This window comes from Microtus ochrogaster, linkage group LG5 (assembly GCF_000317375.1).
Source record: "Microtus ochrogaster isolate Prairie Vole_2 linkage group LG5, MicOch1.0, whole genome shotgun sequence".
Classification (NCBI taxonomy): domain Eukaryota; kingdom Metazoa; phylum Chordata; class Mammalia; order Rodentia; family Cricetidae; genus Microtus; species Microtus ochrogaster.
Window position 1 is genome coordinate 60,801,891 of NC_022031.1, and position 25,845 is coordinate 60,827,735.

At 43.8% G+C, this 25,845-nt stretch overlaps 1 protein-coding gene across 3 annotated transcripts in view; it reads right to left on the reverse strand.

The window, feature by feature from the left end:
- The window catches only part of Esrp1 (epithelial splicing regulatory protein 1), a 45,966-nt gene that overhangs the window by 3,536 nt on the left and 16,585 nt on the right, over nucleotides 1-25,845 (reverse strand). Inside the window, exons 5-14 of one of the 3 annotated variants that reach the window (XM_013351827.2) lie at nucleotides 21,153-21,251; nucleotides 20,994-21,048; nucleotides 19,211-19,318; nucleotides 18,982-19,114; nucleotides 18,841-18,883; nucleotides 16,500-16,801; nucleotides 15,274-15,492; nucleotides 13,058-13,256; nucleotides 8,917-9,085; nucleotides 1,471-1,621 (exon numbers count right to left, since the gene is read on the reverse strand). In XM_013351827.2, coding sequence (XP_013207281.1) covers nucleotides 1,471-1,621; nucleotides 8,917-9,085; nucleotides 13,058-13,256; nucleotides 15,274-15,492; nucleotides 16,500-16,801; nucleotides 18,841-18,883; nucleotides 18,982-19,114; nucleotides 19,211-19,318; nucleotides 20,994-21,048; nucleotides 21,153-21,251 — 1,478 coding nt within the window. Of the gene's footprint in view, nucleotides 1-1,470; nucleotides 1,622-8,916; nucleotides 9,086-13,057; nucleotides 13,257-15,273; nucleotides 15,493-16,499; nucleotides 16,802-18,840; nucleotides 18,884-18,981; nucleotides 19,115-19,210; nucleotides 19,322-20,993; nucleotides 21,049-21,152; nucleotides 21,252-25,845 lie in introns of all 3 variants that reach the window. The other 2 variants (XM_005362310.2, XM_005362309.2) reach the window with 2 other exon arrangements.

Consider the following 25,845-nt stretch of genomic DNA (forward strand, 5'->3'; position numbering starts at 1 on the left):
AAAAAAAAAAAGCTGTCCTTAGGACAGTGAAGGAAAGAAGACAGTATCTGCTCAGACCAGGAAGGCTTCTGGTTTGTACACTTTGCAGAAGTCTCTTTGACTTTAATCAAGTGACTTCAAGAAGGACCGGGGTTTGCTGAGATGAACTGGGAAGAACAGATTTTTATCAGCTGTTACAAACCTGTTGCCAAGAAAGCTTGTTCTTAAAGTCAGAGACAGTGATGGGTGCAGGCACAGGCAGGATGGAGAGCAAAGCCAGGAGCAGCAGAACCGGGTCACTTCGTGGCGGCCATGCGCCCCCTCCAGGTCAAGGCCTGAACAAGTCTGTTAGTTGGGAGTATCTGTTTTCTTTTTCCAACGTTATACAGAGATTTTCCCCAGAGCCGTTAGAAGAGGCTTCCTGGTCTTGAAATACTCAACTTGAAACTCCACGTTTAAATGTCCATTTATTGTTTGCAGTACTAGAGACTGGACAAGCGGTCCACCACTAAGCTGCATATTCCTACAACCCCTTTTATTTATCTAAACGTTTTCAGATGACATTTACTTATTCTCTGTGTGTCTGGGAAGGTGCACACGCTGTAAAGTCAGAAAACAACTTCCACGAGTCAGGTCACAAGGTTTGACTGGTAAGCACCTTCTTAAAAAAATAAAATACATTAAAATTAAGGTGGTGTTGTGGTGTATGTCTTTAATCCCAGCACTTGGAAGGCAGAGGCAGGTGAGTCTTTTTTAGTTCAAACCTGCTCTACAGAGTGAGTTCCAAGATAGCCAGGGCTGCATAGTGAGACTCTATCTCAAAACAAAACAAAATTTTATTTTATGTATATGAGTCATTTGCCTGTGCACCCCTGATGCCCTCCTGAGGCCAAAAGAAGGCACTGCATCTCCGGAGCTGGAGGGACTGATGAGCCAGCCACGTGGGTTCTGAGAACTGCCGGTGCCCTCCACAAGAGCAGGAAGCCCCAGCGGCCGGCAAGCCACCTCTCAAGCCCCACTGTTTTATTTATCTACTTACTTACTTTATGAGACAGTGTCCCACTTTGTGGTGCTGGCTGGAATGGAACTCAGATCTGCCTGCCTTTTTGTATGATTAAAGGCACGCACAACTTTTTTTAAGTCAAGGAATTAAAAGACAATTCCAAGGAAACCGCCCCCTTAGCAAGCCTGCTGCTTATGCACACACCTGCAATCACTGTGCCCTCACGAACTTCCCCATGGCACACAGGATTACAGGGAAAGAGGATTATGGGGCAAGAATTATGACAGCAGAGGAAAGTCCTAATTTTGTCAAGAGGATGAGCCTAGAGCTAGGCCCTCAACAGAGACCCGATCTCATGCCTCGACAAGAAAACCCACAAGCACAGGCACACATGTTGCAGAGAACCAGTTCCGTTCCTAGCTGCGTTTTCTCAGCAAACCAATTTTAATATAAGGGCACTGAGGATTGTTCTTCCTCAAGCTACTGACCTGGTAACCTTGGAAGAAGTTAAGAATTTCCTTAACTCCAGTATTGTAGGCCAGGCCCTGCACTCTGACCACCGTGCCGGGCTGGGGCGGGACACTGCTAAGATTGGCAGCTGTAGGGAAGTAGCCAAGACTATTAGGCGAACCTGGGGGGCTAAAGGGAGAGAAAGCACAGTGAACCGACAGGAACACACAACGCTGCGTATTTACTCTAAAACATATTACTTAAGAAGCTGACGTTTTGAAGGTGATGTTCTTATCCTTCGATGAGGTACCTTCGATGAGAGAGCTAAGAATGCCAGAGGTTCTGCCTCACGTTGCGACAGCAGCCAGTGGAGAGGAAGTGGGGTTAATGCAGGATTAGATGCAGAACTTTCCCCCATTTCTCAGGTTCTCAGGGAGAGGAAGAAGAACTAAGCCATCTCAGTCACTCAACCACCCCCAAAGCCCAGGTCCCCGATGGTTAATGAGCCGGTTTTAGGCATGAAGAAGAGGCATGGCTATGAGGGACTAAGGGGAAGCACAGCCAGAGACCGACAGTCCACAGTGAACGCTCCCAAGAGCCAACAGCTCCACCCACGTGCACAAGGAAAGCAGAGCGGATCACACCCGGGCAATTTCTGCCAACACGACTCTTTAAAAACAGAAAAGGGAGAGGATGAGAAGGACACAGAAGAAGCTGAACTGATCACCATTGAAACAAATGAGGCCCCCAGGCATCTTCTGTAGCAATCTCCTCCATGAAGTACAGGGCCAGTCAGTGCCTACCTTACGTGGTACCTCTAGCGACCATTGTATTAATCTTATCAATCAGCTTTATGAGATTCCCCCCCAATCAGTTCTCTACAATTGGAGGTCAGATAATTACAGTTTGAAATATGAACAGGAACGTTTTTTAACCCAGTCATAAACTTAAGAAGCAATGCTGATTCCAACTTCAGATTATGAACTTCCAGCCACTTCCTGTAGAGGTAATTAATTGTACATTTCAGAGACGCCACCTTACATGATAGTAACAAACAAGTTACCAGATGAGCCTCCAGCCGTAGATGACAGGAATTAGCCCAGAAACCTTTCCTCTGCTGTTACACGGGGACGATCAACACCTTCAGTTCCCAGACCGTGATTTAACATTCAATCACTCCCAAGATTCCGTGACATTCTCTTACTCTTGTTATCTTATCACTTATTAAATATTACAAGCCTGGAAACAGCACTGGGCATCCATCCCCAAACCTTTACATCTGTAAATCAGTAGATGTCAACTATGTGACAAATTTGAATAGCCCTGGGAAATCTTCACACTTCTGATAAGAACCCTGCCTACCCACCCCTCCAAATTACAAATCAAAGACTCGAGAAAAGTCAAATGTTCCATGACTGTACCAATATTTTAAAACAACCCGAGACTTTAATAAAAAACAAGACTGAAATCTCTGTAAACACTACAAATACGGCATATGCCTAACTGAATCTAAAGCTCTGACCACCCTTCAAGCCAACACCCCTGTGTTTTTACAGAGGTGACAGAGACCTTAAAGTCAAATAATTTCTTACTAGGGCTGGAGAGATGGCTCAGAGGTTAAGAGCATTGCCTGCTCTTCCAAAGATCCTGAGTTCAATTCCCAGCAACTACATGGTGGCTCACAACCATCTATAATGAGATCTGGTGCCCTCTTCTGGCCTGCAGGCATACATGCAGACAGAATATTGTATAGATAATAAATAAATAAATATTTATAAAAAAAATAATTTCTTACTGAAAACATCAGCACCGTGTCAAACTAGAAAACCACACTGATCTCTCAAGTTCAATATTTTCTACATATTTAACCAGTATTCAGTGAGTGTATTTGTTTAAATCAAATATCTGCTATGCTGAGTGTAATATACAAAGACCTCTTCATATTCGTCAATACAGCCTGGACTCCTGTATAAAGGATATGAAAGTCTTGTCATGTCCCCAGCACACTTATTTTCATACACTGTCCTATCACATCTTATTGCTTTTGCTAAAGGATCTTCTAAAAATCCAGACGGGGTCTCTGTTATCTTCAAAATCTATTCAAGATAGAAGCCAGATAATGGGCCAGGGAGACAGCTTAGTGGGTAAAGGACTTGCTGTCGAGTCTGATCCCTGGGACTCACGTGACGGAGAGAGACAGGGCACACGTACACACATTCAAACACAAAATGAATATAGGTAGGAATTAAATACAGCAGGGCTTCTTAAACAACCAAGTAGTCACCGTAAGGGCTAATGGCTCACTGGATAAATGACTTGAGTTCGGCCCCTGAAACCCACACCGAAGTGCAAAGGTGACAACTGACTGCACAAAGCTATCCTGATTTCCACACCTGCGCTATGGCATGTGCAACCCTTGCCTGCACACACACACACACACCCGTGCATGTACCATTGTACATACCCGGCGCTATTATAGTTTATTGCTTCTGCCCAAATAGCTTCTATAAATTTGGAACTCACAAACAAGACAAGGCTGGCCTTGAACTCATAGAGATCCTCCTACTTCTGCCTCCTGAGTGCTCGATTAAAGGTGTGCACACCAGTCGGCATCTAGTTTCAATTTTCATAACTGTAATTACCGATTATATTCTAGAAGCCATAAGAAAACTCAAGGAACCTGTCTATCTCCTTGAGAGGGAAGAATTTTCTATCAACCTAAAATCTAAATTCCAAAATTTTAAAAGGATTATTCAAATAATCAGCAAAGACGGGCGGTGGTGGCGCATGCCTTTAATCCCAGCACTTGGGAGGCAGAGGCAGGCGGATCTCTGTGAGTTCGAGACCAGCCTGGTCTACAGAGCTAGTTCCAGGACAGGCTCCAAAACCACAGAGAAACCCTGTCTCGAAAAAAAACAAAACAAAACAAAAAAAAAAAACAAAAAACCTTTTCAATAAAATTGACAGTAAAACATGTACTTATCATATAGAAAACTAAAAGAGTTAGTAAAAAATAAAAAAAAACCTAATAGACTAATAAGTCGGGTCATTAAAAAGAACACAAACTTCAATTGCTTTTCTACATATAAAAAAGAACACCACCACAATAAAAAACAATTCTATTTACAGGAACATCAAAAGGAACATTCTCAGACAGAGCTCACAAAAGCACAGGAGTTGGACACCATGATATATATATAAAGCTTATGCTCGGGGCCTGTAATCCTAGCACTTGGGAGCTGCAGGCAGGAACACAAAATCACCCTTAGCTGCACAACAAGCTGCAGGCCAGCCTGGGCTAGGGGAGATGTTACTTCAAAGACCTACAAGCAGTTTGATACACAGAAACTTGAACGTTGCTAAGGCTCTCCACTCCCTGAGTCAGGGAGATGTTTCAGATGGTAAAAGCATCCGCTGTACCTGTGCAGTTCCTGGAACACACATAAAAACCTGGATGCGGTGATGCAGACCTGTGACCCCAGCACTCACAGGTGAGATGAGAAGTAGAGATAGAAAAATTGGCTCAAAGCACTGTGCTAGTTAGCCTGAGGTTCACTGTCCAGAGGCAGGGACAAGGAGACCCTGCTTCAACAAGTGGAAGGTGAGCTAACTCCCAAAGGCTTTAACCTCCCAACCTTAATATGACAGTAGCATGGGTACACCCACATGGAATCTTTTTAAAGAAAAGAAGGCTCCATCACCAACTTTGAAAGCATCAGGAAAATTAAAAATGGCTAAAAAGCTTGCCCAGTATAGCCCATATCTTTTTAGTTAAGATCAAGTAAATAGCTGAGGCTCACTCCAAATTTGTAATCCTCCTGCCTCAACCTTCGAGTGTTAGGATCATAGACATTATAAGTTTCAATGTTGCTCAGTGGCAGAGAGGAAGTTTAACTTAGATTGTCTTTAACCTCAACATGTGTTCTGTACACACATACAAATTTATTTTTTTCTTTTTGGGTTTTTGAAATAGGGTTTCTCTGTGTAGCCCTGGCTGACCTCAAACTCGTAGAGATCCACCTGCCTCTGCCTCCCGAATGCTGGGATTAAGAGCACATGCCACCATGTCCAGCCACATACAAATTTATCATACAGTAAAACAAAGAAATAAAAACTAATAAACAAAATTCAGTTTGTTAAGCGGATATGAAACAACACAACTTAGATCCCCACCCAAAATCCTACAAAAAATGAACTCTAATTGATGTACCTGGTAAATGCTCAATCCCAAGAATCCAAGTAAATGAGTACAAGCTCATTTCTGGCCAACATACACACAAGCCTATACTCCCACACCACACATAGACCCACAAGTAAGGGTCAAAAAAATAAAAAGAGCAAACTCAAATTGAGTCATATCTAAATAGGAAAGCTAAAAATATAAAAACGCAAGGAAATTGTAGCAAGCTTCTGAACCTTATGTTTAGATTTGATGTCAAAAGCGGAGTCAGAAAGGTAGAAATAGATGAACACACACACACACCCATCCACCCCTGTATGTATCTCAAAACAAGTCACACCCTTTGGGCTGAGGAGGTACCACTATCAAGATGCTTGCCATCACCAAGAGGATGGAGTTCAATCACCAACACCCGCCGGGCGGTGGTGGCGCACGCCTTTAATCCCAGCACTTGGGAGGCAGAGGCAAGCGGATCTCTGTGAGTTCGAGACCAGCCTGGTCTACAAGAGCTAGTTCCAGGACAGGCTCCAAAACCACAGAGAAACCCTGTCTCGAAAAAAAAAAGGAAATCAACACCCACAGGATAGAAAAATCTAAAGCACACAACTTCAATTCAGAAATTCCATGCCTGAATTCTCCTACAGAAGTTAAATATTAAAGATGAACTTTGGAACACAGAGAAAATTAAAAGCTCAAATGTTTAAAATTAAATTGTTATATTATGCTATGTGCGTGCGTGAGGGTATGGAGTTATCTCCACAAGACAGAGTTTCTCTGTGTAGTCCTGGAATTCACTAAGTAGACCAGATTGGCATTGAAATTAAAGATCTGCCTACCTCAACCTCCAAAGTGCACCACCACGCCTGTTATCTGAATAGTTTTTACAAAAGAAGCAGGTACATATTTAGAAATACAGACGTGTGGAGACTGGAGAGATGGCTCAGAAATGAAGAGCACTGGCTGTTCTGCCAGAGTTCAGTTCCTAGCAACCACATGGTGGCTCACAACCATCTGATAATGAGATTTGATGCCCTTTTCTAGTGCATAGGCAATGCAGGCAGAACACTGTATATATAATAAATAAACAAATAAACCTAAAAAAAAAAGAAATATACACGTGTATGTTTTTAAACTAATAATGACACTTCTGGGCTAGGCAGCATTCATGAAGAAAGTCTTTTACTCATACATTTATACTTTCCGAGTTACTAATTAGCATAACCAAACCTTTTAAAACTACTAGCTAAAAAAGTATTCATTCAAAAGCAGGGTCCCAAACTTACAGAACTGATTAAGTCATGAATGTTAGTTTTTCTACCTTTGGCATTTCATTCAACACTCACAGACTCATTTCTAAGAGATTCCTTCTTACAAGGCCCAGGCAGTGAGTCCCTAAATAGAGGTGACTTTGGACACATACTGCACACAGAACCACATCTGTGCTCGTTATCTTTCAGTTCCGAAACTTTGAAGACATAAAGAGGCAGAAAAAGAGTGTCTTGACACCAGACCCCAAAGACGACAAGCATTTACACAGGGTCTACAGGCCAGCCACCTCAGCACCCCTGTACATGGAGATAAGCATTTATACAGGGTCTACAGGCCAGCAGATCTGAGCACTCATGTACAAGGAGACAGTGGTACTGCCCTTTGCACACTAGGTGAGCACTTCCACAAACATCCCAGCCTAACCCTTTCTGAGCCATTCTCAGCCCTTTAAAGGACAGCTTCCAAGGAACCCTCACGGCTTTATTCCTGTTCTTCCTCCCAGCAGATTTTCAGTAGGAGATGCGCCCAAGACTCACGTTCAGCAAGTGTGACTAACTGGTGCTGCTGGGAGACCTTAACTGACATTCTGGTTCCCTGCTGGAGACTCCACCGTGAAGGGGATACAGCAACAGGACAGCAGGGAGAGCACAAGCTACCTTCAGGCCATTATCAAAAGCACCGAGTACAGATTGGTAAATACCCTCAAAGTACCAGTCTGAAGATCTTCGGCTAAAAATAAACCCTGCTATCAACATTTTGTTCTTGTCAAACACCTACTGCTTAACAAAACTGAAGTTTGATACAAATAAAGAAAGCTTACTATTGGATTAACAAAGGTACTGAAAATTTTTTAAAACTGAGGATTAGGCTGGGCAGTGGTGGCACAGGCCTTTCTTTATTCCCAGTATTAGGAGGCAGAAGCAGGTGGATCTCTGAGAGTTCAAGACCAGCCTGGACTACAGAGCAAGTTCCAGGACAGCCAGAACCACACAGCGACACTACCCTGTCTTGAAACACCAAGAACCAAACACCAAAAAACAAAACAAAACAAAAAAACTCTTGATGAATAGAATTGTTCCTTATATATGCAAATTAGAATCACAGGCACAGATATAAAACGGATTCCAAAAATCTTCACCAATTACATCAATTGATAAGATGCAAGACAGCCAACTTTTGTCCCATCCCTGGGACCACACAGTCTCCAAGATGTTCTAACTTTCTCATGTGCACCCTGGCATGTGTGTATGCGAGCATAATTTTAAAGAGATATAGATTTGGTATGGTAGCACACACCTGTACACCCAGCAGTTTGGGAGGCAGAAGCAGGAGAATTACTGCCAATTTGAGGCCAGTATAGATAGCACGGAGTAAGAAGTAAGACCCTGCCCTTAAAAACAAAGGGAGAAATAGAAGGAAGGAAACAAGCTAATGAATAAAAAGTACTGACATTAAGACAGAGCTCCCGACTCTCCAAGATTACACTTTCCATTACACAGTTCCACCTTCCAGGAACTGCCTCCAACTGAAAAGCAGCAGAGATACAAAACATGCAAACCCTAGGAAGACACTGATCAATTTCATTCTGGGTTTGTTTACAGTATGCACTTAAAGGAGCAACAAATACAAGCATTGGGATATTTAGAGCAACTATATTTATAATTATGGACTAACATTCAAACCTAAAAAAAATACAATCGCTCCTGTTGAGTTATTCTGTTTCGTGATTCATTTCCATGTTGTTAGCACCTGATCATAAGGACAAAGAGCTACTATCCACGCGCAGCTCAAACAACAGGAGACAGAGCGGGGAGAGCTGAACTACGGGCAACCCAAAGACCGTGCTAGTCACATACTGCAAATAAATAAACTTCAGTCGGTCTTAAAACACCCATTGGTCAGAGATGTGACCGGAAGCTGTGGCCGGCCACGCTAACCTTCAGTAAGGGAGACAATATTCTTTTGTGAGCTCACACACTGGTTGTCAAAGGAGTCTTTGTCTCTGCCCCTGCTGTCACTTCCTGTGGAGCCTTACCTGGGGTAGTAGGCTGTGTAGTTCATGAAGAGCTGAGTACCTGCCGGGTAGTATGCGGTGGAGGGCTGCAGGGCCCGAGGACTGAAGAGCAGAGAAGGCTGGTAAATAGCAGCTTCGGTAGGGATCACGGCTGCAGGAGCAGGGAACGTGTAGGAAGGAGGAGACAGGCCTAAACAGAGAGGAGAGACACGCTCTGAGTCACACTGGTAACAGCTGCCACCGGTGTCAGCATTCGGGCTGTGGTCACTCTTCCACCTCCCTATCTGTGAAGATCACTTGTGTGTGTGTGTGTGTGTGTGTACCTGTGTGAGTCAGTGTACAATACATGCATGCAGGAACCTTTGGAAGCCGGAAGAGGGTGTTAGATCCCCTAGCACTGGAGTTAGAGGCAGCTGTGAGCTGCCATGTGGGTACTGGGAACTGAAAACCAGGTCCTCTGCGAGAACAGTGATGCTCATAACGCTGACCCATCACCCTGGCCTCAGCTACATGATTTTAAAAGAAAAACCACCACAGTTCTTTATATCCCAAGCAACTTCCATTTAATTTTGTGGATGTTCTTGCCCTTTAGTAAGACATGAACCAAAGAGATTAGGATAAAAGGATGTACCATATATTACACTAAAGCTGTTCCACAGGGGATAAGATAAACTGTATATTATCTTCACCTAAAGGCAATCCAAAAATTAGGTTTTGAAGTTAATCTACACCTTCAGACCTATAAAAAAAAGTCCAACTAGGAAACAGTCCAGAGGAAAGAGGTGGGCACAGTGGTGTACTCAGGAAGCAGAGGCTAGGGTTATCATCATGACATCAAGGCCAGTCTATGTATCAAGTTCCAAGACAGCCACCAGGCTACAGCATGAGACCCTGTGTCCAAAAACTAAACCAAACCATACCCCACATATACAAAAGGGGGTCAAGTTTTTAACAAATTCAATCTAGGGCTGAGAGTGTAGTTAAGTGGTGGGGTAGGGGCTCAGCCTGGGTTAGGCCCTGAGTCCAATCCCCAGCAGAATGGGAGGAGGGAGAGGGAATTCCTCTATCTTCTAGTTACCCCGACTTTCCGTGATCTCAGACTCCCTTACATTGGAGCTTCTGGTAGTCACGAGCTTTCCCAAGTAGCATGAATACACTAGCTAGACCGTATGCCCTGGATGGAAGATGGATAGCTAAGCTGACAGAATCTGGGGTCAGCAGACTGAGATCCATTAGATTCTGTGACTGGCATAGCCCCAAGGGGTAACTTCACAGGAAAATCTCCAAGACGAATTTTGGCTTTCCTCGTTCTTAAGAGTTTCTCTTTCATTATGAAGACTATGGTGAGCAGTTATGACCATGGACTTCTGGTTCAACATCTAAGTAATTATGTATCTATATACTTATCTATTACAGTACCAGGGGCCCAGCCCAGCTCTGAGCACGTTAGGTATCGGCAGCCCTTGAACTTTTGAGATAGTCTCATTATATGGCCCAGGCTGCCCTCAAACTCATAACCCTTTTGCCTCAGCCTCCCCAGTGGTGGGACCCACGTGTGTACAATCACACCTGGCAGTAAGCAGAAACTCCGGTCATGTGAGACACGTCAGGCCTGTGGCATACTCAGTGACGGAGTATGTGAAGGGTCTGGGTTCAGTCCCCAGCACCACACACACAAACCCCAAGATCTGAAGCACCACAGAACACTGTGTAGCCTGTGCTCCTAAGTGGTTTGCAAAATCATCAAGAAACTCATGATGTAAATGCTACGTGCTATGAAGACACAAGCAGAGGGTGAGCCTGCAGCTTGGCGGGAGTGTCCTTGTCCAGCACAAGCAGACCCTCAATCTCATCTCCAGCAACACAAAAGAAAAAAACATATATTCTGTTTCAAAACAAAAGTAAAATAAAAATTGACAAGTGATGAGAAGACCTGGGCATTCCTCAAGTGGCAGAAAGGCTAGTTCTTACTTTCCTAAGAGAAAAATCAGCTGCATCTATGCACAGGATATAAAATAAAGTTGACTGTGAAATTACATTGATTATTTTTTTTTGGGGGGGGGGTAATTCTGAGCTTGGCTGCTCTGGAACTAGATATGCAGACCAGGCTGGTCTTGAGTGCTTGCCTCCCTGCTGGCATCAAAGGTGTGCACCATCAGGTCCAGCTGACTTCTAGTGAATCAAGGTGCTGCAGGACGGTATGAAGACTCTACCAGCATTTTCTTTTGCCAAATTCATCAAGAAAATCTTCAGTGGGAAATATCAACCCCATCAATATTTAAATTGCTTTAAGTCTTTGAGATTAGAATTAAAAAACAGGCAATTTCTATAAGTCTTGTGGTTGTGGTATAGTTAGGCAGTCACCTAAAGGCGGCAGCCCAGAGGGGCAGAATACAACCACACGTTCACCAAACTTCTGACCTTTAAAGAAATCAACTCTTCTGCTACAAAAAAATACTACCAAATTTTAGGAAAAAAATCTTGTCTTCATTTTCGAAAAGCATTGAAAGTAACCAAAGATGCAGAAACATATTCTTTTTTGGTTGTTGTTTTTCAAGACAGGGTTTCTCTGTGTTAAAGGAGCCCTGGCTGTCCTGGACTCAATTTATAGACCAGGCTGGCCTCAAACTCACCAAGATCCACCTACCTCTGCCTCCTGAGTACTGGGATTAAAGGCATGCACCACCATTTGCCCAGCTGCAGAAATATATTCTTCAAAAATTGTTAATAAAGACTAGGTCTTCAGAAATACAATTTTACACAAAATAGGATTTAAAATTCCTCCTTTGCTAGGTGAGAATTAGGGCTCAAACCTATCGTCCTAGTAGTATTCAGGAGGACGAGGCAGGAGCATCCGTGAGCTCCAAGATAACATGGCCTATATACTGAGCTCCAGGCCAGCCTGGTAGATAGTGAAACCTTGTCTCAAAATTTGAATCTACAATAAACTGGACAAGAAACAATGGGGAATTTGTTTCATGATATTTGATGGACAATCACTAAGGGATATTACATTAATGTTACATTTACAGTGATTTATGGACAGAAGACATTCAAGTATCACCATAAAGTATTTTTTATACTCAATCATAATTTTTAAAACCTTGCATCTCATTAACAATAAACTATTAGATATTCACCAACAGCAAGCAGCAGGTAAATGGAATTATTAGAGTTCAGGAATTCCAACGGGAAAAAAAGGATTAAGCCCCACCAGACATTCTACAAACAATTGAACAAGGTAACTGCCACAGATCTCTCTGCTGAAAATAAAACTCTATGCCTATGAACTGCCCACTCTAATAGAACCCAGCTAATTAACCCGGTGGCCCTTTCCAGTTATCTTTGAACTATTATCCCAAGGTATTTAAACATATCCAACAAACGCAGGTTAAAAACTGCATTTTTTTTGAAAAGAGACTCATGTTTGGAAACATCAGGTTTCCTTAGCCACTGACTAAACCTTGCTTCTAGACTACGGGGCTTATTCCTCTCCAACAGGATTCCAGACGGCTTGCACCCAGTTGCCAACGAGCAAGAGCACAGCTTGGAATTAAGCACTGATCCTGTGACCCAATCAAACGTTGGCCAAATCAATTACGCATTATTATATATAAACGTGGTTTGCTAACTTGCTCATTCCGGATATCCTAGACAGCGAAAGGCATGCTCTCCAGGGTATCATTTTGAAGACTTAGTTGATGCTCAAAACAGTTAAGAATCCAAAATGGGCATCAAATCATCCTTCTTAAAGTTCAACGTGTAAGAGAACGGTGAATAAATAAAAAATAAAGACAGAAAGGAAGGGATCCAGCCAAACATATATGTTACCTTTAAATGCGTATTAAATTATCTACATAGCCAGGTTGCTTCCCAGAGTCAGTGCTTATCTGGAGCACACTAAGCCTCAGAAACCAAATGCTTATCACTGGAAAAGCAAGAATATAATTTGAAAGGAGGAGTGTAGCATCTCTAATTATGGGTGTCCACAACCAAGGTCTTAACTGATTACCAGATACTAGTGATTTCAGATGGCAAAGCCTTGTGTAACCCCCTCGCCTGCCTCAGGAAGAACCAGGGGCACAGGAAGTGACGCAGAGAGCAGCTGAAGCACCTACCAGCACACAGCGTAGAAGAGCGCAGAGACCCAAGAAAAACTTACATGGTAACTTACATGGCGGTGGGGATAAGCCATTTCGATTTAAAGTGCCCCCCATTAACACAAAGTTCATCTCCTCAGCTGAACACTGAAAGACTTCCACATATCTGTCCTTCATGACTTTTTTATGATACTTCTGCGCAGCCATGAATGCTCTGTCTGCAGACTTCATCTGGATAAAGGCATCTCCTGATGGGCGGCCCTAGTGTGCGGGAAGAGCAGAAACAAAGGAGGCTGTCTCCTTCAACAAGGAAGTAAACGTCCCTCACAAAGCATGCCAAGGGACCAGCACCCAAGTATACGACGTGTGTAGCCACAAAATCTGGGTGACAGTATGATCTGCTGAAATCTGATTTGAGCTTCGTTCCCTAATCACCATAATGACCTACAAAATCTTGAAGAAAACAGTTCTGAGAGACATGGTTGAAAGCGATCCCTTGGGTTTCTGCTAAGTTAGTGTCAAATTTACAGGGCCTCCAGAGGTCTCGCTCGCTGTGACTGCAGCTTCAGAATGGAGGATTATATCGTGGATTTTTCTCCCTTCTGAAAAATCCGATTAAATATCATTTGATGAGAAAAGCTAGTAACATATCCTCCAACAGGAAACTAAATAAGCCTGTGGTGTCCTTTGGCTCTGTCCTGCTTCCTCTTTGACCTGCCACATCCTTTTAGCTTGTCCCTCACTGCTGGAGACTAGGGTATCTTGAGGGTAAGTCAGGGATTTGCAAGGTATGACACTAAGTGGCTAGAGGCCATCTGCAATGCTGGGAAGCCATTCCTTCCAAAATGCAACCTCTCTCTCTCAATCACTCAAAGAAGTACTCTGAGGTAGTTTTTGTTAGCAAAATTTCCCCTCTGGGGGGGGGGGGGGATCAAGCCTCTGTTTGTGCTACATATACAAGTCGAACACCTTGTCAATATTTTATCATCTGAACCACACTGGAGGGGGAAAAGACGAGCAGTTTATAGGGCTCTTTTTAAAGTTAGTTCTCCAAGTCTCCTAGGGAACATTTATAATATTATACTGTTTTACAAATGATTACCATGCAAGTTACCATTAATAGTCACCATACCAGGGAAATTAGCAACAAACCCAGTCCACGGTGAAAACCCAACATCTACCAGACAGATAAGAGCCATCATCAAAGGACAATTTTCCCCCAGGTCATGGAGGTCAAATGAGAGGCAAATCTGTCTACTGTTGTTAATCAAAGGGTAACGGCCCCAAGGTTATTAGAAAACAGTAACTTCAAAGAAATAATTCCCTAGTGATGCTGAATAGTGGAGCCGTCCACTGGCAAAGTGGGCTATAACTTGTCAGATTAAAAAGTTTGTGGGGCTTACACAGACAAAGTGTTAGAAGAACGTGTGCTAGTGTGGAAGGCGGTGCAAGGGCTTGGAGCTTGTGGCTACTTGTGCCCAGTAAGTAGGAAGATAATCACAAAAGTGAGCAAACCCTCAAGTGGGAAACCCAAGACGTGGGAAATTAGTAGTCAGAAAAAAATTGGGTATTTCCACTCTTAAGTCTGCATTCCATCCATTAACACTCTGAGCAATTACTTCTTGTCCAAAATTAAACTCTCTGCTTTTAACAGACTTGCTAAGTTTTAATCTAGTGCTACTTAGTCTGTGAGTATTTGGAACTCTGTCCTGCTTGAGACGGCACAAGACACCAGTCGACTGTCCGGCACCTAGCAGGATTAATTTTGTTTAACAAAAACTCAAGTAGCACCAAGCAAGTGCTTCCCAGCATAGGGAAGAATCCAGTCTTTCACAGAAAAGCTTTGCGATTATTCCTGCTGCTGCTGAGACGAAGATCCACACCTATGGCTAAGGACTGCAGCTCTCCAGGTCCACATTCTACAGAGTGCAAGTCTATGGGTGTGAAGTGTTTCAGAACACTGGTGTGCTCTCTGCTTACATTTGGTCTGTGGCAACTCTCACACCAGAATTGCAGAGTTGAGCAGCTACAACAGGAAACGCTGGACACACTCGTCGTATACTGATAATAAATGCTGATAATGGGACAGCTGAACTCCAACAATTGCACTAATAGCAGGCAAATTTTTAGAGTATATCTTAAAGATGTCTTATACGTACAGATATATCTTCTCTTAAACACAATGTACAATTTTGGACTATTGTACTTATATCTTAGTAGAGGGGCGCGCTTGACCCCCAGAACAGCAAACCCATTTTCTAACAGTTAACTTCTTTACCTGGTGGTTCAACACCATGTGAACCCCATGCGTCCGAATATCTGTGGAAAACTCCCCCAGGAAGTCCAGAATGTCCTCGACGGTGGCAGCATAGGGAAGACCTCGCAGACGAATACAGTCTCTGACATTTGTGGGGGGCACAAACTGCTGAGGTAGTACCGGGATCATGGGAGGGTTTGGAAGTGGAATCAGAGGGGCTGAAGAGAATCGATTCAGCACCTATAAAAAAGGCAAAACACAAGGGACTTAAGAGTCTTGCTGCTCCTAACCCATCCTCCATAGCACCACTAACCTCACTAAGAATCCTTTTAGACCTGCAGGCCCTAGTGAGTGTGTTATCAGCTGTATGGCACACTGTAGAATACAGGAGGTCCTCAGTCAGATCTTCAAAGGGGCAAGGATGCAGTGGGGGTATGCACATGGATCCACAACACAACTATTATAAAATATGACTGTTTCTCAGGATCCTTTGGGTGATTGATAGGGGCAAGGAAGTTTGAGAAGCCCTGATGAGGGGCTCATGCATCTCCTCCTGGACAGCGCGACACTCACTTCTGCCAAATACATGAAGTAAATTGATGCGCTGAACTACACGATCCCAGCCCTCAGGAAGCAGATGCAGAAGAACTGCCCATTAATTTAAGGCTGGTCTGCTGTATATAGCGATTTTTTTTTTTTTTTTTGGTTTTTCGAGACAGGGTTTCTCTGTGGCTTTGGAGCCTGTCCTGGAACTCACTCTGTAGACCAGGCTGGTCTCGAACTCACAGAGATCCGCCTGCCTCTGCCTCCCGAGTGCTGGGATTAAAGGCGTGCGCCACCATCGCCCGGCTGTATATAGCGATTTTTAAGCCAGCCAGCACTACATAGTGAGATACTGGCTTTAAAAAAATAAATACAGTAAAATAAATTAAGGCACACACTCCATATAATAATATGTACTCATTAGGCAGTGTCTATCTGGGTAAACATATTTAAAAAGCTAGACATATGGCAAGATGTGGACTTTTGCGGTAATTTATTCAACTTCATTTCACTAAATACATTTAACATACAGTCATCCCTTAATATTATCTTTACAGCCCAACTCTGAACTCTACTAATCAAGTAAAGAGAATGGCCTCAGGAACCACCTTGTCAGTTTGGAAATGTTTTTTGTTAACTTCTTTCTCACATCTTTGTGATTTCTATTTAGGAATCCACCCTCCCGGGACAGACTGCACGCGCACCTGCTGCACTTCCGCTGCCGTGCTCCGGAAGAGCTCGATGTATCTTTTACCCAATAAGTCCTTGTGCTTCCGCAGGGCGTTCTGAGCGTATTCCTCACAGGCAAAGAGCACAAAGGCATCTCCCGTCGGCCTACCATCCGGATAGGTGACGAAGAGGATGCCTTCCTTTCCCCCGGTGATGGGGCAATGCTGTCCGAAGAAGGCAACCACCTCCTCAGCGGTGGCGGTGAAAGGGAGCCCCCGCATGCGCACGATGACCTGATTTTCCTTGGAGAGGAACTGGGCTACCTCATTGGACGTCCCTAGAGAAAATGGGTATTAGAACACACAGGGAGAAAGAGTTAAGATAGCAATACGACCAAATTTAGAATGGCAAAATTCTCAACACCGTGTGTGAGATGCTAGGAAGCAGAGCCGGTACCTTACCATCAGGAGGCGCTCTACCACCGAGCCTCCTCCGAGGCCTCTGGCAATGTTCTGAATTTACAGTTAAGATTCGCACCACCACTAGATTCATAATGATAATATCCGAGGACTCAGGAGTCCCTGCAGATTTGAATCTTCCCACAGCACTTTTCTAAAGCACCCCTCTTATCTTCGGAAGCTGGCCACACAAACCAGTGTCCGCCCGTTTGTTCCTCTCAGAGAGAGTGCCATGGCACTGACAGACACACAGGTCCTGGGAGGGGATCGAGCTCAGTACTAGACTCTGTGCCTAGTGCAAATACATCTTTGAGTTCCATGCCCAGCTATACAACAACAAAGGCACAAGCCCTCGATCCAGAACACCGATGTGGCATCTTAGCTATCCTGTCTACCAGGGCATGACTTTACTCAAGTTTACTATGCCTTAGTGTCCACATCTGCTAAATTAACTCCGCAAACTAGGAAGATGAATTAGGATAATAAAGTGCATTGTGTTTATAACTGCTTCATTACCTCTAATTAAGAAACTTTCATAGAGAGTAATGAAAATGCAAATGTCCAGTTCCCACATTCACCAAACTCTGCTCCAAGTACAGCACGGGACAGCAGTGCATGTGGAAGCATGCACGGAAATGCACATCTGCAGCTCCCGCTAACACCACGGCTGGTCACACTAGGCAGACAGTGAAACCCAGTTCATCTGTCCCAGTCTGCTGTGTTTACCATCCAAGTCCAGGGCACAGACGAACACAGCAACTCCAAATACACTATCTATGCCCTGTCCATGTCAAACAATGCTGTGAACTTCAGACACTTGAAGAAAAGTCAAGCCTTAAACTCGGAAGCCTTAGGATTTAGCCAAAGAAAGTAGCAGAAAAGAAACATACTAGAAAATCGGAGGAAGAGAATCCTTTTGTAGAAAGTCTGACAACTGAAAAGATTTACTACTGCTGCATAACACAGGGCTTTACATTTAAAGGGAAGTCACCCTAGCATAAACTGGCACCTTGTCATAATCTATTGATGGCTTCAGTTCAGAGACCCACCCTAAAGAATAGTACAAACATAAAACTTTACAGCATACTTAAAAATAATCTCCAGGAGTTCCGCAGGGATGTACAAAGACATGGTATATGAGCCGGGTGGTAGTGGCACAGGGGTACGTGCCTTTAATTCCAGCACCCAGGAGGCAGAGGCAGGCAGATCTCTGAGTTTGAGGCCAGCCTGGTCTACAAAATGAACTCCAGGACTCCCTGGAACTCTACAAGAGCTAGTTCCAGGATAGGCTCCAAGGCCACAGAAAAATCCCGTCTCAAAAAACAAACAACAACAACAAAAAAACCCAAAAGTGATTTTTTTTTATTCCTCTATTCTTATTTCTGTGAATATCACATATCTAAAAATATTAAACCGGACCTCATGACCTAAGTTCAATCCTCAGAGCCCACATAAAGGTAGAAGGAGAGAAAGAACCAAATCCAGACAATTATCCCCCCAAATTCAAGAAACTACCATGGTCTTGAGCACCGATGAGTTCAATAACTGAGAGAAAAATCTAGAAATAGACTTGTAATAGCCTCAGGCACTGCAGGCAGCTGCTTCCAACAGTTCAGAAACATTTCTGTCAAGAACTACCTTTCTCTCTGTTGTAACTGTACGTGAGTGCCCCTTTCACCTGTATATGGTCTCATTCTCAATGGCTATTTAGACATAGTAGATTTGCTCAGGCCTTAGGGCAAACGTTACGGTCCATTAAATTCACCAGCAGTATGGGAAAATTCTTCTCCCTATTTATAAACCAACCTCCAGGTTTTACTAGGAAAGAACCATTTACGGTCACAGGAATCCACTTGCAGTGTGTGTGTGCAAAACCTCAGGTTATCAATCAAGTATGTACTACGTAAGAGCAACCCACCTCCAGCAATCTTGAGAAAATCTTCACCCGTTGCTTTGTAAACCTAAGAAAATAAAGAGACGTCATGAAACCATTTCTAAACCACCCATCACACGTTAGCAGTCAAGTGCAGCGGTCAGGGTGTTGGGCCGTGACGCGTACCTCGATGTACCGGTTCCCCATGTGATGTTTGTGCCTCTGCAGGGCTAGATCTCTGTGCTCCTCACTTACAAATCTAACCAGTGCTTCTCCGTTCCTCCTTCCCTGAGCATTCAGACAGAGGGCCGCACCTCCCCTTTGAAGGAAACAGAACAGAGCAGGAAGGGGGTGAGGACACACGAGAGAAAACCCGCTACTCCTCTGGGGTGGGGTGAAACAAAGAAAAACCAACTTGGCGATATTGAGTCCTTTGAAGAACCTGGCGATGTCTTGATCTGAAGACTGCCAGGGCAAGCCTCGAGCCCTCACGACTGTGTTGTCGTCAATGAGCTCCATCTTGCTGCTGCGAACCAAACACAACGTCATGTAGCGTAGCTGATGCAAAACAGGCTGCGTGGTGACAGAGGAGACCTGCTTCCCTTTGAGACCAGACTGACTTGCAGGTCCAACTTCTCCGGACCCTCACAACCTGTCTGGAAATGGCACAAAAATCTGCCGTGTCACTACAGAAAGATGGCTTTCTGTAGGTCCAGGATAGCTAGCTCATCTAGGAAAACGTCTATCAGCTGCGTAGCTCCTGGTCCGCCCTGCACTCAAAAGCATCTCAGATCAGTTTACAGGAAGCAACTTCTTTCCAAACCCTTACGGCCTGACCTAGAAGGAAGAAGGTTTCTTTCTTTGGAGACAGCCCTTCAATAAATCTTGCTGACTGACCTTGAACTTGAGAACTTCCTACCTCAGTCTAAGATTCCTAGCCTGAGACACCAGACTGATGAGGTCAAGCAGGGCTGGGGCTTCAATTTTTTTTTTCACAGGTATCAAGCACACGGGTGGGAGTTAAATCTAGCCTGGCAGCAAGGATGGGAACAGAGCTACAATTAACCCACGCGGGAGTGTGAGGGCAGAGGACTGTGTAAGTGTCTCCGTCGGCGAAGGGGAGTGCCAGGCAACACGGTGTTTATGGAAACACTTGGGAGTCTCCACACCTTGGTGAGTCACATGAAAAGCGTCCACTATATATTTTGACCTTTTGAAGGTCTGTCTCCCATCCATATTTTCACTAATCCTAGGACATTTTCCTACTGAGTCTCTTTCTCTACAACAAACTTCAGCGCTAAGGTCTCTCTGACAGTAAAACCGGCAGTTTCTGGTTATCACCAGGTGCCAGACAGTCTCACGACAGTGACTGACTATATAGCCACATCTACCTATGATCACTGAGATACCATTCCAGACTCCTCCCTAGATGTCTGCTGCGATACAGTAGCTACTATAGTACATAGGTAACTTAGCCCAGGAACATTAAAACCCTTCAAAGATCCACTGTCATTTATGTGTATGTATGTGTGCCTACATGAATTTATGTGCACTATGTGCAGAGGCCAGACAGCATTTAATCCCTTGGAAATGGAGTTACTGTGAACTGCCTGGTGTGGACTCTGGGAACCAAACCTCAGGTCCTCAACAAGAGCAGTAAGAACCCTTAAGTGATGACCATCATCTTTCCAATTGCTCCACAACTTCCAAATCCTACCATTTTTCTTTGGAAAGGTTAGACAGACATGAAGACTAACGTGAAGAATCATATATTAAACAGTATATGCCTAAGCCAAAAGTAATTAAATATACCAACACTTCTAATTTTTTTTAATCTTCTTTTCTTTCTTCTCTCTCTCTCTCTCTCTCTCTCTCTCTCTCTCTCTCTCTCTCTCTCTTTTTTGTGACAGAGTATCTCTGTGTAACAGCCTTGGCTGTTCTGGAACTCATTCTGGCCTCAAACTCACAGAGATCCTCCTGCCTCTGCCTCTCGAGTGCTGGGATAAGGTGTGTGCCACCAGCACTCGGCATCAAATTTTAACCTCAACCTACAAGCTTGCTTTAAGTAATAGATTACTTGACAATAAGAACGGTAAATGACTGGAAGGTTTAATAAAATTAGGAAAATCTAGAGGGACTTCAAAACCCATGAGTAAGAACAAGTCTAAGGTTCAAGGGAATAGTAGACAACCACTCACCATGTACCACTTTCAAATTTGTAGTTTACTCTTTCTGGATCTGAAAACCTGTGATCTGAAAATGAGAAAACACAGTCGTCATCCTGGCTATGGACGGCAAAGCTGGACAAAGCGATCAGAGCCTGGCGCTGCAAGATCAATCACTATGGTGATACTCACTGTAAGGCTCTGAGATCATGGCTAAAATTATGTTCCCCATATCTTCAACTTGAGAGGCTCCGTATCGGGAGACAGAGTCGTTCTTCTCAAAGTTTAGACCTGGGGGGCTATTAAGGAAACATCTGGAGAAGTAAAAGCAGAGTACTACTAGGCAGAGGTTAACCTGAAAGCCAGGGAAGTTCCTCAGGACACTTAGCATGACTGATTCTGAGCAGCCAGGACTCACCCGAAGTCCTCATATCTCCCTCTCTGCAGTCTTGCGGAAAAAAATCCAAATCACCCCATCCAACAAATGCACGAGAACTGTGTGCGCTCTGGGTCAAATCATAAAGCAACCAAGTTAATGTGAATTCCTTATCATTACCCATACAAGGCAATGACCAGGTAACCTGAAGATAAGGCTGTCAGTCAAGACCAGGTCTAAACTTTGCAGTCTACACTTGACAATACCAGTGGCACAATTCCCATGCTTTTATCTAGAACGTCCCTTCCAGAATACTCACGGAGCCCTATGGGATAGCCTATCTTCAGCCGCACTCCATGAAACCCAAGTGCTTTCACAGCAGATTTTAGAAATAATCCAAGCACTCAGAACCAGCAACGTCATGTGTGTTTTGACACGGTGACCTCAATGCTGCCCGCGCTGGTCAGGACTCCAGGGCTCAAGCAATCCTTCTACTTCAGCCTCAGCGTGTCGAGAATGAAGGTACACACCACAACCAACCCTAACGCGCCTTGATCACACCAGGATATTTTCTGGGTTAACCAGGGCTTTGTCTCCCACATTTTGTACTATGTGTAAATCACAACTATTTTTTTTTTTAAAAAAATAATTTAAGTATTTTTAAAATTTATATTGTATTTTAATTATTTTTGTGTGTGGTCTTTGCCTCTAAAAACTGGCATTCGATGTGTGGGAGTGCTTATGCCACAACCCACGTGTGGCAATTGAACTCGGGTCCCGACACGGCAGCAGTCCTAGCTGCTAAGCCATCGCACGGGTCCAGAATACATTCTTAAAGACTTGTTTAATGTGCTCTGGTGTTTTGCCTATATATACCCTGTGTGAGGGAGTCCATTCCCCTAGAGCTGGAGTTAGACAGCTGTGAGCTGCCACGTGGGCACTGGGAACTGAACCCAGGGCCTCTGGAAGAGCAGCCAGTGCTCTTAACCACCAGGTCATCTCTGCAGCCCAGACTACCGTTTTAGCAGGAATCAAAGATGATACTGTGGGAACTGCACCTGTTGACACCTAGCGGAATGTTTGCCTACACCATCCTGTCCCCTAGCTGATAGTGTTCAAAGCTTAAAAAGTATTTGTAAAAAAGAAGAACTAAAGATGAGATCCCTCACGGACTACTTAGGGGAAAGTAGAATCCAAAAGTCAATCAGTCGAGACCACAGTACTTCTTTCCCATCTGTTCCAAGTCTTTCCCCACCCCTCAGCCTCCCCTTTCTCTCAGCAGAGACAGTTCCCAAGAAACGACTTAACCCGCTAAACTCCAGCTCATCTGTAAAGCCAACGCTGTGACAACCTCACCTTCTGGGGTCTGTGTGAAGACAAAGATAAAAAGACACAAAGTAGACATTTAATAACAGCATGTTGCCCTCTGTCTACACTACAGCGGGTCCTGGGAGCAGGGAAAACACCTGAGCAACACTGTAGGCTAGAGAGTCCTGGGTGTTAAACTCCTCCCCAAGCCTTCTGGGAACTACAGATGCTAACACCCCAGCTGCTTCTGCACAGAGCTGCAGCGTGTCTCTCTCTGGTAGGCCCATCAAGTAACTACATGGCCACTTTCATCACATACAAAGAAGGTCCCCGACAAGAGATGGAGCCTCAGTTTTTTGTTTCACATACAGGCTTGAGAGTTCTTTTTTGTTCTGTTTATTTGAGACAAACCTCACTGTTCAGTCCAGCTGGGATGGAACTTCTTGTAGACCATGCTAGCCTTGAACTCGCGATGACTCTGCTTCCTGAGGGCTGAGACTAAAAAGACATGAGCCACCACGTCCAACCAGGTTTGAGATTTTCTAATCCTACTTATAGTGATTTTAGTCTTCCTTTTCATAAACAAATCAAATATACACCAATAAATAATTCTCTAGAAGCCATGTGTGAGTTTGAGACCAGCCTGGTCTAGACAGCAAGTTTCAGAACAGCTAGGACTACAAAGAGACCCTGTCATTAATAAAAAAAAAAAAAAAAAAAAAAAGGGCTGAAGGGGGGAACAGAGAAAAATGTAGAGCTCAATAAATATCAATTAAAAAAAAACCTAGATACACGACATAACAAATCATAACCAAACTATTTAAAGGATCCCCACCCAAACAGGCATAACCAAATAATACACATACGTATGCATCTGTTTACAGAGGCAGAAGCAAAGGCAATTAAAACACACCGTGCCATCATCCGCCTCCTTTTCTCTTCACAACATTCCATCAGGTAGGAGAGCAACACCCACAAAAGAAAGATCTAGCATTTGGAGATGTTATCCAACTGTTCCTCTACGGTATGTAATGGGACTGGATCCTAATCCAGCCACACTTTGTATGTAATGGGACTGGATCCTAATCCAGCCACACTTTGTATGGAATGGACTGGATCCTAATCCAGCCACACTTTGCTGTACACACATACCTGCTCCAGACTAAAAAGCTTCATTGACTTTGTTTTACCTTGAGCAATACTTTTGAGAAAAAAAATTAAATTTATAAGTCAAGGAGAGGGAGATCAAAAACAAAGAGTCTCTTTCCCTGTTGAAATCGATTGGCAGCTGAAGAATCATTTTACTAAATTCTCATTTTCATTAAGAATACGTCACTGGCCTTTGGCTAATATGGCTCTATATAATACATCCCAACATATTTCCCTTTGTGCCACCACAGAGACTGGCGGCTGGAAGCTATAACAACTTTTACAAGCCACTGGATCTGCTCCATGCCCAGATCACCTCTTTACACGGGTCTATCCCATACACACCTCTTCAATCTGCTCGCTCCATTTCCTTACCAAAATCCAAACACAAACAACAAAGGGAGGGCTTCCCTTCTTATCTTCTGTACACACTAGGAAATACACGTCTGCTGAGTTACATACCTGACTCTAGGTGAGTTTGGGGATTCTTTTTATTTTTTGATGATTTCTTTTTTATTTTTTATGTTGTGCACTGGTGTTTTGCTTACATGTGTGTCTGTGTGAAGGTGCTGGATCCCTTCAATCTTGAATTATAGAGAGTTGTGAGCGGCCGTGTGGGTGCTGGGACTTGAACCCTGGTCCTCTGGAAGAGCAGTCAGCACTCTTAACTGCTGAGCCATCTCTCCAGCTTGGGTTTTTCTAATGCTTTAGCACCAATACTTTCTTCCACCAAGATCTATTATATTTTCAATTACTTGCTTCACGTCACATCTTGAGAGAAGGTGAGATGAGCCTGTGCCTCCTGATCTCCTGCAGGACTGGTCACGGGAGTGACTCACTGTGCCCTCAGGCAGCCGCAACAGCACAGACAGGCTCAGCCAGATTTACAAACCAGAAATGCCAAGAGGGAAGGAAGAATACAGGCTAGGACGGTGGGAACAAACACCCTACGTTTCAAATTATACTGAACAGAGTGTCCATCCACAGAGAAGCTGGAGCAGTAGATGAGGTTCAGCACCATCAGTGAAACGGCCTGAAGGTTTAGCTCCTTTATGCCCATCTATACTGGCTGACTAAACTCACAGTCTTTCCTGATACCACTGTAAAATACAAGTAGGAGCCACAGCAGGAAAACTTCTTACATCAGAAATATGCAGGAAAAGAATTTAAAGTCTTAGTTTAACACCAATTACCCTTTCCAAGGGGGGGGGGGGGGACGACAAAGATCTCTACCTACCAAATCCCACTTTCTGGAGGTATTAGCTTAATGAAGGGCCAAGTAATGGAATTTCAAACAAACCTGATGAGTTGGATATACCCTAGAAGTAGTGAGATGAAATGTAGGCACTGGGCAACAAAAGTGAATGTGGCAGCTTCCATCTGTGATCTCAGTGACGTGGAAAGGTACAAATGCAGGCTCATGAGTGTGAAGCTACTCTAGTACCACAGTGGAACAGTATCTCAACAACAACAAGAGAAAACAGGTATATTTAAGAGTTGGAGTGTATACAAGACTGGCACAGTGCTTGCCTGGTTTAGTCTTCAGCATTGAAATAACCAGAACATAAATAAAAGATTTTTTGTTCTTGGTTTATTTTTTAGCTAGAATCTCATGTAGCCCAGGTCATTCCAGAACAAACTATCTAGAGCAGGCCAGCCATAGATTCTCAGTGACCCACTCTGCTTTAATGTTTTCCTTCATTCACGAGTGCACTTTGTTTGGATCAAATCCACCCCCAAGCTCACCACTCTCAACTCCTCTTCTGCCCTCCATTCCCTTCCCAACTTCATGATCTCTCTGTGTCTCTCACATGTAAACGTGTATACTCTTGATCTCGTGTGTGTATGTGTATCTATGTAGGTATATGTATATAAATAAACCTGTGGGTACAATTAGTGTTGCTAAGGGCCTTCTAAAACAATTATCTGGGAACTCTCAAACTGCTTGTTTTTTTTTTTTGTTTGTTTGTTTGTTTTTTTCGAGACAGGGTTTCTCTGTGGCTTTGGAGCCTGTCCTGGAACTAGCTCTGTAGACCAGGCTGGTCTCGAACT